Source organism: Myotis brandtii, unplaced genomic scaffold (assembly GCF_000412655.1).
Source record: "Myotis brandtii unplaced genomic scaffold, ASM41265v1 scaffold32, whole genome shotgun sequence".
NCBI classification, from domain to species: Eukaryota; Metazoa; Chordata; class Mammalia; order Chiroptera; family Vespertilionidae; genus Myotis; species Myotis brandtii.
The window spans coordinates 6,341,093-6,352,054 of record NW_005362269.1 but is presented as its reverse complement, the minus strand read 5'-3'; the positions used below and the strand labels follow the sequence as shown (position 1 = coordinate 6,352,054).

Below are 10,962 nucleotides of genomic sequence, written 5' to 3'. Positions count from 1 at the left end.
CGGCCCCTCCCACCCTAATTGGGGGCAGGGCCTGCCAGCCAATCACTCGAGACCACTCCCCCTGATCGTCCTGATGGGGTGGTCCGACCTCTCGCCATCTCCTCCTCCCAACAGGCCTGGCCCCTATCCTCCCCAATTGGGGCCTGGCCGGCCGGACCCCACCCATGCACGAATTCGCGCACTGGGCCTCTAGTATTATACATAATCTTATTTGTTTATATGTCTGCCTTCCCAAACATACATGCCATTTCTCTTTTTTAATTAAATTTATTGGGGGTGATATTGATCAACATGAACATATAGGTTTCAGGTGTGGGTGTCAATGTTACAAACTCTGTATATTGCACGATGTGACCACCACTCAAAGTCAAATCTTCTCCTGTCACCATATATTAGGACCCCCTTCCCCCGCCACCCACCTACCATTTCTTAAAGGTAAAGACTGTGCCTTTTTCTGCAGCTCTCAGCACAGCATGTCATAGGAACATAGGAAGCATTTGATATTTACCTGTTGAACAAATGTTGACTGACATATAGTTTTTACTTGTCTGTGGAACATGAAATCATTTAACCATGTTTATTTAAGGAGAATCTGTGACTGTTTGACATTTGGACAAATATGAAACCCAGGCCATACACACTCTAGTTATTAAAACAACAGCTTTATTTGCTGGACTCCACCTTTAACTCTGTGTGCTTTATGACGGGCAAGAGATATTGGTAATATTTTTACTGTGAACACTAGCAACGACTGTACACTAATAAATATCCAATCTATGCATATATAAATACATAGTCTCCAAAGATACAAAAGGCAAAAACGGTAAAATGCACCCAGAACCCAAACCTTGTATGAGGGCGTTCCAGGGAACACATGGCACCATTTTCAAAATGTTAGAAAACTAAAAATAAAAACAGGCCGGAAGCCCATTTTGCAGGATAGGGCAGTGGGAGGTGAACTCTCTGCACACCTTCGGTTAAGGCCCCAATGACTCTGAGCCTGGACAAGATAATACCATGCAAGGGGGAGTTTTCTAAACCAGACCACAGAAAATCTGTCACCTCTGACGTTTTCCTTCTAGGCTGGATGAGAAATCCTCTCTAATGAAGGTTTCCCAAAGAAAATGTACAAACAAGTACACAGGGGTGATTCTGGATAATTTGAGTAAGATCATCTTCTGAATGACAGCGTTTATCTTGGGGCTCCTGGTTTCACAATCATGATAGTTAACATCTGAATCTCCAGCCAGTCAAAATGTCACATGGGTTAGAAAGAGCTGATTGCAACACCATCCAACAATCACGCCAAGAGTTTTGTCTAAACACTGTAGGAAAATTGCACTCTCTTACATCAGGGAATACCTTTCCCCACAAAGTGTCCCAGAAGACCGCAGCCAGCTCAACACTGGAATGATTAAAGAGCCTCTACACTTCTGCAGGAGAGTCTTTCCAAGCTTCTTTGAAGCTCACCTATAAATGGCTGCGTGCAACATGGCTCTGGTGGGTTGCGTGAATCAAAGGGTTAATTGAGTAAGTCCAAACTCATTAACTTTGACGAAAGGGAGGCTACAGATGAGGAAAGAGAAGATCCTATTCCGAGTGGGAGGGCTACAGTGCCAACCACAGGAGCAACCTTTTTTCTGGTGGTGCTTTGTTTATGTCTTCATTGGCTTTCTCTGCCTTTCCCCTCTGCTGTATTTGTCTCCTCTGCAATCCCTTTCATCCTCTGTAAAAGACAGTGTTGAACAGGAAGAAAGAAACTGTGCACTGGAGTCAGATGTGCGCTAGCTTGAATCCTGGCCTTTATATTTCCTAGCTCTGTTGCTTCTGGCAGGTGTCCTGGCTTTTTAAAGCCTCAGTTTTACTGTCTGTAGAATGGGAATAATAATACTATCGCACGAGATTGGGGTGAACTCAGGGTGAATTGCAGAGAAGGCTTATAGCTCAGTACATTTCCACTTTGCATATTTACGTGCTCAGTCCACAGTGGCCACTGCTACAGGAGCACCCCACTTAGTGCCTGACTCAGTTTACATCCATATGGTTTGAGAAAGAACAGACCAGACCCTTTGTTCCTCTCCCAGAACTTTGGGATACTCCAAGTCTCAACTGTAAAGCTGTGAATTTCTAGGGCTTAAACAGGCTTCTATTTCTCTGCAAGGCCATGCTGCACAACACAAGGCTGCCCTCTGTTGTTGATGGAAGAGTGCAGACAGGGGCCTGACTCCTGGAGGCGGGGTGGCAGGTGACAGAGTCCTCAGTCAGTCTGTGTTCAGAAGCAGCCATTTCCTCCTAGGATGCCTGCGGGCGTTCTGTGCAGAGGGGAGGGAGGCATAGTCACCTGCCTGGCTCGGTACTAAAGGTGAACATTTGGTGTGGTAACAATATAAGGTCTTTCTCAGTGGGTTCCCTACCATCAGATGCCCTCTTTCTGCGCAGACACCAGATACCCAATGCTCCAACCGTGGGATCAGAATTGTCCACCCAAATCCATAAGGCTGCCTTCAAGGAGAAAGGTGGCGGTGTACTCCGAGTAAAACCTCATAAAGCTGCTTCTCAGAATATCCGGCCTCTGATGTGAGCAGCTGCTCCTCCCTCCACATTGGCAGGAAGCTGTGGCTGACAGCATCGTGCGAGGAGCTCACTCTTTCTGACCTGAATTAACTCACAGTTCTCCTTGATCAGGAGTCATGCTGCTCTTCTTCTTGCCCCATCCCTGGGATTTTGTGTTGTCAAGTCAAATAAAAAGTCCCTGACCACTAACCTTAGATCCATGGTTAAAATAATAATAATAATAAAACAACGATCCAGGGTCCTACCCACTCTCTTTCTCTAAGAAAAAGTGCACTAACCTTAGATCCATGGTTAAAATAATAATAATAAAACAACAATCCAGGGTCCTACCCACTCTCTTTCGCTAAGAAAAAGTTCAAGAAAGGTTGCCTGAAAGCTGTCAGATTGAGGTTTGTGCACCACCCGAGATAAGAGGCTGGAGGGAGGGTGGAGACATGGCCGCTGCCTGGCCTGGCTCCCAGTTCATTGGCTGAGCCTCCAGCCGGTGGCGGAGTGCCAGCTTCTGTCAAGGTGCTGCCTCCCTGGCAGCTCAGGGACTGGCACCAGAGGCCAGCTGCCCCTGGGGAGTCCTGGGCTGGTGGCAGCTTTTAATGCTCTGTGGAGGGAGGACTTCTTCTGGCTCAGGATCTGCAGCTGAGTCTCTGCTAAAGTCCCAATTCTGCAATTTCACCCAGTTGACTGAAGAGTCTGGAGAAGGGTGGCCGGTCTTCAGGTTTCTAGAGAAGGAAGAAAAGAACTCTGTGAGTTCCTTGTACTTGTGTGCCATAGCTAATTCCAAAAGCAAGCTAGACTTCACCAGCAATACCCTCTGCTGATTTTAAAATATGCTTTTAAAATGGTACCGGACCAATTAGACATCCATATTCGATACAATGATTTTAGACACAGACATATATCCTTAACAAAAATTAACTCAAGCTCAGCTGGTGTGTCTCAGTGGTTGAGCATCAACCTGTGAATCAGGAGGTCGAGGTTCGATTCCTGGTCAGGGCACATGCCTGGGTTGTGGGCTTAATCCCCAGTGTGGGATGTGCAGGAGGCAGCTGAGCAATGGCTCTCTCTCATCATTGATGTTTCTATCTTTCTCTCCCTCTCCCTTCCTCTCTGAAATCAATAAAAATATATTAAAAAAATAAATTAACTCAAAAGGATCATAAACCTAAATGTAAAATTTATAAAAATTCTAGAAGATAACATAGGGTGACCTTGGGTTTGGCAATGACTTTTTAGGTACAATACCAAAAGCGATTCATAAAGGGAAAAAATTGATGTTGAACTTTGTTATAATTTAAAAACTTCCACTCTGTAAAAGACACTGTTAGGAGAATGAGAAGACAAGCCATAGGCTGAGAGACAATATTTTCAAAACACACATCTGATAAAGGACTTATATCCGAAATATACAAAGACCTCTTGAAACTTAAAAGCCTTGTATGCGTGCATATAAGCATAACCAATGGACACAGACAATAGGGGGGTGAGGGCCTATGCTGGGAGGTGGGCTGGGAGAAGTCAATGGGGGGAAAAGGAGACATATGTAATTCTTTCAACAATAAAGAATTTAAAAAATAAAAAAGTAATAACTTAAAAAAAACCCCAAAACTTAAAAGCAAGAAGCAAATTACCTGATTTTAAAATGGGCAAAAGATCTAAATAGACACCTCATTGTAGAAGATATACAAATAGTAAATGAGTATGAAAAGATGCTCAACATCATATGTCATTAGGAAATTGCAAATTAAAACAAGATACCACTTGTTTTAGAGATACCACTGTACACCTATTAGAATGGCTAAAATCCACAACATGAACACTGACAATCACAAATGCTGGTGAGGATGTGGAGCAACAGGAGTGCTCACTGCTGGTGAGAATGCAGAATGGTACAGCCACGTTGGAAGACAGTCTGGCAGTTTCTCACAAAGCTACACATGGCGTTGTTATCATAAAGATCCAGTAATCACACTTCTAGATATTTACCCAATTGAGCTGACAGTTATGTCCATACATAAACCTACCCACAAATGTTTATAACAGCTTTATTCATGGTTACCAAAAACTGGAAGCAATTGAGTTGTCCTTCAGTAGGTGAATGGGTAAGCAAACTGTGGAATATCCATACAATGGAATAGTATTCAGTGATAAAAATAAATGAGTGAACAAGCCACAAAAAGACATGGAAGAACCTTAAATGCATATTGTTAAGTAAAAGAATTCAATATGGAAAGGCTACCCACTGTACAATTCCAACTAGATGAGCTTCTAAAAAAGGCAAAACTTGGATAATAAAAAGATCAATAGATGATAGGGATTTGGGGAGAAGGGGAGAAAAGATAAATAAGTAAAGGTGAAGCATGGTGGATTTCAGGGCAGTGAAACTATTCTGTATGATACTATAATGGTAGGAACATATTATACATTTTCCAAAACCTATAGGGCTGCACAACACACAGAGTGAACCTTAATGTAAATGATGGATGTCAGTTAATAATGTACCAATAGTGGTTGATCAATTATAATAAATATACTACACTAATGCAAAATGTTATTCACAGGGGAAGAGGTATGTGGGAACTCTGTTATTTGCTCAATTTTTCTGTAAATCTAAAACTTCTAAACAATAATGTTTATCAGGTTAAAGAAGAGAAAAAAGTGCTAAATAAATGTCATCTATCATAATTATTATAGCATTCAGCCCTTGTGAAATGGACTCGATTTGTTTTGTGCCCTTGTTTGTTTCTTTGTTTCTGATTATAAAAGATCTATGAACTTAGCTCTATGAATTTACAAATCAAGCATTATGTAATTCTGTACCAGCAAGGAAGAGCATGTTTAGAGAATTGTCTAAGATGAATGACTAAGACAGGGCAATGCTGAGACAAAACCCAAGTATTCTATAGTTTTTCAATTCTACCTTGTTCCCCTTCAATGATCTGAATTTGTATTAACTCCCTGTTTCAGCAACTTTCAACTTTGGTTGAAATTTACAATTTCCTAGCTCACCAAAGGCCATCTAAGACTCATGCTGAGGTGGTTCAAGGCACATCCTGTAACCCAAACGTGGATCACTGAGATATCTGGGAGGGTGCAGAGTAATTGGATTCCCTTTCTGAATTGTTGCATGAGTAAAATGAACTCTAAGTCATTTTAATATCTTCACAGCACACGTGAACTTCTGATTCCCAATTCATAGAACTAACTTTATGTACATGCAACGGTTTTACAATGTTACACAAATGCTTTTTCCCCCCTCAGGAAACTGAAATACCGACATAGGCTTCACTCCCTCGTTCTCTCTGACAATGTGTTGATGGCTTGTGACATTATGTAGCAAATCAAATGATATTTCAGGTCACTTCCAGATCTCTCTAGTTAATAGACACTCAAAGTCACTTTCCTGCTCATCTATTTCATTCATCCCTGCTGACTCATCCTCTAAAAGGGTCCCTTTCTCTGGGGAAGGGGGCAGACACTGAAGCTGTAGGTTGTAATGCAGCGGAACCCACTTCCTTTACTGACCTCTTTCCAGCAATGATTCATGATCTGGTAGATATGAGAGGAGGCCAGCCGGGGCTTGTACAACCGAAATCCGGTACTGATGTCTTCCACCACCTCTGAGTTGCTTCGGTTTTCATATGGGATTTTGCCTTCGCTGAAGACTTCCCACATTAGCACCCCTATAAGAAATGGCGAGTGCAGCACAATTAATGAGAAAGCTCACAAATAGCAAACAAACAAACATACATCTAGAAATCACAGACTCCTTGACATTAAGATTCAAGTCCCTCTCTCCAAGAAGTAAAATATCAAACCACCTGAGGCTTATTAGGCCTGTACTATTTCTAAAGAACAGAGATTTCCCAACCTTCTTAGTGGTGAAGAATTATTAGGCTCAGCCCCCTGTTACATCTAACTCAAATGCTACTACTAAAACTTGCAGGGGACATACACTCAAATGTCTACACGTGATGTAAATGAGTGAAGCAGGTGAGGTGTGTAATAGGGACTAGGGAGGACTGTGGAAAAATGGGGAGCAAAAGTTCTGTCTTATCGAGACAGCTGTGATTTAGCTCCAGCAAAACAGAGCACATGAGGGCTCAGGATTATCACATTTTCTGATTTTTCAAAAGAAGTCATATATTGAGAGTTTTAAAATATAAACTCCATTTGATTTTTAAGAATACTGTGTAGACCAGTGATGGCGAACTTTTTGAGCTCGGCGTGTCAGCATTTTGAAAAACCCTAACTTAACTCTGGTGCCGTGTCACATATAGAAATTTTTTGATATTTGCAACCATAGTAAAACAAAGACTTATATTTTTGATATTTATTTTATATATTTAAATGCCATTTAACAAAGAAAAATCAACCAAAAAAATGAGTTCACGTGTCACCTCTGGCACTTGTGTCATAAGTTCGCCATCACTGGTGTAGACCAAGCCAAACACATCTTCAGGTTGCCCATTTCAACCACCTGATTTAATTCCTTTTCCTCTTCTGCCCAAAGTATAAATGTCACACCCAGCTTTATCGTGTGCTAATACATTCCTCGAGGACAGAGTGGGAAGACAGCTGGCGGCCCAGGTGTTTTCAGAGCATATTCGAGAGAACCTTAGGGCAGAATTTTTCAAAGCATCATCTCCAAAACGTCTGAATAAATATCACTCCAGAAGTTTGCTCAAATGCTAGATCCTGGGCCCCCGCCCAGGCCTCTGGATCAGGATTTCTAAGGGATCCTCAGGAATGCCTCAGGCATTTTGGAAATTCAGAATCTATCTCTAAATAAGACTGCTCAGTATCCCAAGATGCCAGGATTTCTAGTGAGATTTTTTTGGAAAATTGGGGTCTGAGACTCAATGCTGGTTTGAAAACAACTGCTTCCATGCAAACCTTGTAAGGCATTGATGAGAAACTTCAGGAAGGCCCAAACCGGACTGCTTAAAACACTACAGCTAATTAGGACAAAACCCTGCGGGTGGGGACAGCTCCCTCTCAGCATTCAGGTGCCCAAGAGCCACCTCCTCAGAGAGGCCTTCCCAGATCATGTACTTAAAACAGACCCTCTCTTCATCCCAGTCACTCTCCACCCCTTTACTTTGTCTTATTCATAGCACTTACTTATCACTACCTGACTTTGTGGATTAGCTTGTTTACATAATTGTTGTCTGTCTCCTCCTCAACTTCAGCTTCAAGAGCAGTCTTTCCTGTACTGTGAGCTGTACTATCCATTACTGTACTGTGACCTCCTTACATTAGGCCCAGGAATACAGTAGATGCTCTATAAATTGTTGCTGAATAAATAAGTAGTTATTGAGGATTAAATGAGGGAATATAATATTGAACAAAATCTGGTTCTGATCCTCAAGGAACTCATATTCTAGTCTCCTGACTCCTCCAGCTTTGGATCTCACAGCAGCTGTCACCAGAATCCTGTTCCCACTCTCATTTTTACCCTAGTTTCAAAGACCTCTAGAATAAATACAATTCATGCTTTTTAGAGCCATTATTACACACAGACTACCAGTGGGACTCCCTCCCATCCAGAGTTCAAGGGCAAGCAGACTCAGATCACGTGGCTCTGGGCCAGGCGACACCCACCAAATGACCACACATCCGACTTGCTGCTGTAGCGGCTGAAGGAGAAGACTTCCGGGGATGCCCACTTCACCGGGAACTTGGTGCCCGTGGAGCTGGTGTACTGATCGTCAAGGACAAACCTGGGAAGAGAGCGGAGAGAGCATGTCGGCATGTTCTGGGGGCCTGAGTCCCCCTCCTGAGGCTGTGCTGGCACCATGTCCCCGAGTTACCTTGTCATCCCAAAGTCCGACACCTTGATGACTTGGTTTTCTCCCACTAGGCAATTCCTGGCAGCCTGGACAGGGGGCAGGCCAACAGAAGGGAAAGAGAAACTGTTAGTGGATAATCAATAATGAAGGCGTCTCCTATAATCAGGTCCTTTGCTTTTCTAGGTGCTGCTGTAGGAGGCCTTGAGGAGCTCGACAAACGTTAATTGAGCTTCACAAACGCCTGATGAAAGGTAGCTAGCAAGAGGAATGCGTGAGGTGCTTTATCAGGATGAGGAAGTTGGGTCTTTTATCTTCATTTCTGGGATCCTGATTAGAAGAGAAATCCATGTGTGGTCTAACCAATGATATGCTCTAATGCAACCGTATGTGATAAAAATGTTAACATTAGGGCTGCTGGGAAGAGTCTGTCGCCCATTTGACTAAAATAAGAATGTTTTCAAGTTGCTAATCCCCTTGAAACTATTTCTCAGTAGGAAGAGTACCTATTCCCCAATCAGTATCCCAGAATGTGGCATCAGAAGAGCCCTTAGTGATAAAAGACTCCAGGGAGCCTCAAATGTTAATGTGCCTACAATCCCATGGCGGAGCGTGTTAAAATAAGGATTCCTGAGCCCCAACCCCCAGAGGTTCTGAGGACAGTTCTAGGTGGGATTCTCATAGATCCTGGGATAACACTTTGAGAAAAACGACTTGTTCACTTCCCTTGTTTTACCAGGAGGACACAGAGAGGCGAAGAAAAAGAGGCTGTTCGTTGCATTTTGGAAGGATGTAAACTGAATCTCAGAGGGTTAAAGTTAGAGGTGGGGCTGCAATTAGGGCCCCACTCGAGGTCCTCATGAAACACTTTCCCACTGGGACATCCCCAAGTGGGGAGAGGAAGTAAGGTTGGGAAGGGAGGAAATGGGAGGGGAGGGGGTGTGTGACTTGATATTGATTAATTAATGCATCCCGGTCTTGGTAGCTCTGCATTTCAGGGGCCCTTCCTCCTGGACCTGAAGGCGGATGCCTTGCACCGTCTTACCAGGTCTCTGTGGATGACACACGCCTCTTCCAGGTAGGCCATGCCCTCACACACGTCCAGGCACATGCCCAGCAGGGTCTCTGCAGCCAAGAGCCCCCGCTGGCTGCGCAGGTAATCCGACAGGCAGCCATGCTCCATGAACTCGAACACGAGGCAGATGGGGGCCTGCTCCAGGCACACCCCGTACAGCTGGACCAGTTTGGGGTGAGAGAGTTTCCTGGAGGAAAAAGGCAAGGGGTGAGATGGTCCAAATTTAGTTTCCTGAAAAAGACCACCCCCAAAACACAAAAGCGTGTCACTTGAGCCTAGACCTGAAGGATGGCAACTGTGTATGAGGATGAGTGGAGGCCTGTGTGGCTGGCATGTTGTGAACCGGAGGAGAGATGGGTAGGAGGTGAGATTCACCAGCTGGCAGGGCCAGACCATGCCAAGCCTGGGGACCAGGGTGAGAGTGTGACTTTATTCTCCGTGCCATAGAAAGCCATCGCTGGATTTGAGCAGGGAGCTGGCACAACACGGCATCAGAGTGCTATTTAAAGAACACAGCCGAGAACACCCTCCCCACGGCACCTCTGTCTGCCCTGGTTCGGACCACTCACATCATGACTTCCGCCTCCTCTAGGAAGTCCTCTTCTGACATAGCTCCTTCCTGAATGGTTTTGATGGCCACCTTGTCCTTGTTGAGCCAGTAGCCAAGATGCACCAGTCCGAACTGCCCGCTGCCGATCTCCTGCACGAAAGTGAGCTCCGAGGGATGGATCACCCATTTCCCTGGAGGCGACAGAGAGGGTTTTCCAGGGTTGGCCAGCAGTACTAAGGCATTGTTTGCTAATACGTTTCTAATAGCATTTAGTAGAGTGCTCTGTACAAAGCAGGGGTTCAATAAGCACTTCATCGATGAACGCTCAGCTAAAACCAATGGACATTGATTTGGCCAAGATAAATGGTCTCATATATAAAACTCTCTTACTCACACACATACATGCTCTATTTGTACACACATCTCCAGATGTACCTGTTCTAATGGCCATTCTAAGTCTGGGGAAGACTTAGGTTCATGGAACATCCATTCAGATTTGCCCCCAGACCTTTAGGGACATGAGTTTTAGGCAAAAGTATAACATTCCTAAATGCACTGCTCACCGTATCTCAGCCCAGCTGTGATGGGGGCTTTCTGCCTCCAGGAACAAACAGGATAGCGAAGGCGCGTGACCAGGCCTGGGTTGATTAAAAAGCAAAAGGCTGTGGTTAGAGCTTTGCTGTACCAACAACCATCCCAGTTAAATCACCAGGAAGAAATATAACGCAGTGCAAACGCTACTTTTATTCTGGAAAACAGATCCCAAAGCCCAGTCATTGACATTCCACCCTCTCTGAGAAGAGTCAGAAACACAGGTGGGCAGGTGGCGAAATCCCAGGATCCCAGCAGCAGAATTGGCTAATGGAAAATATGTAATATAATCCAGTGTTTGGCACCCTTTTCTATTTGTCTATTTACTTAGCATTTAAGGTCAGCGTGTTTGACATGAAGAAACCAGGCTCGTCGTTTGTCACTTTTCT

The 10,962-nt window shown here is 44.1% G+C and overlaps 1 protein-coding gene across 1 annotated transcript in view; it reads right to left on the bottom strand.

Moving 5' to 3' along the window:
• Positions 1-2,875: 2,875 nt before the first annotated feature.
• Positions 2,876-10,962, bottom strand: part of ITK (IL2-inducible T-cell kinase) — a 49,163-nt gene continuing 41,076 nt past the window's right edge. Inside the window, exons 11-17 of the mRNA XM_005870610.2 lie at positions 10,546-10,620; positions 10,002-10,173; positions 9,403-9,619; positions 8,382-8,446; positions 8,173-8,291; positions 6,094-6,251; positions 2,876-3,290 (exon numbers count right to left, since the gene is read on the bottom strand). Coding sequence (XP_005870672.1) covers positions 3,219-3,290; positions 6,094-6,251; positions 8,173-8,291; positions 8,382-8,446; positions 9,403-9,619; positions 10,002-10,173; positions 10,546-10,620 — 878 coding nt within the window. The 3' untranslated portion in view covers positions 2,876-3,218. The remainder of the gene's footprint in view (positions 3,291-6,093; positions 6,252-8,172; positions 8,292-8,381; positions 8,447-9,402; positions 9,620-10,001; positions 10,174-10,545; positions 10,621-10,962) is intronic.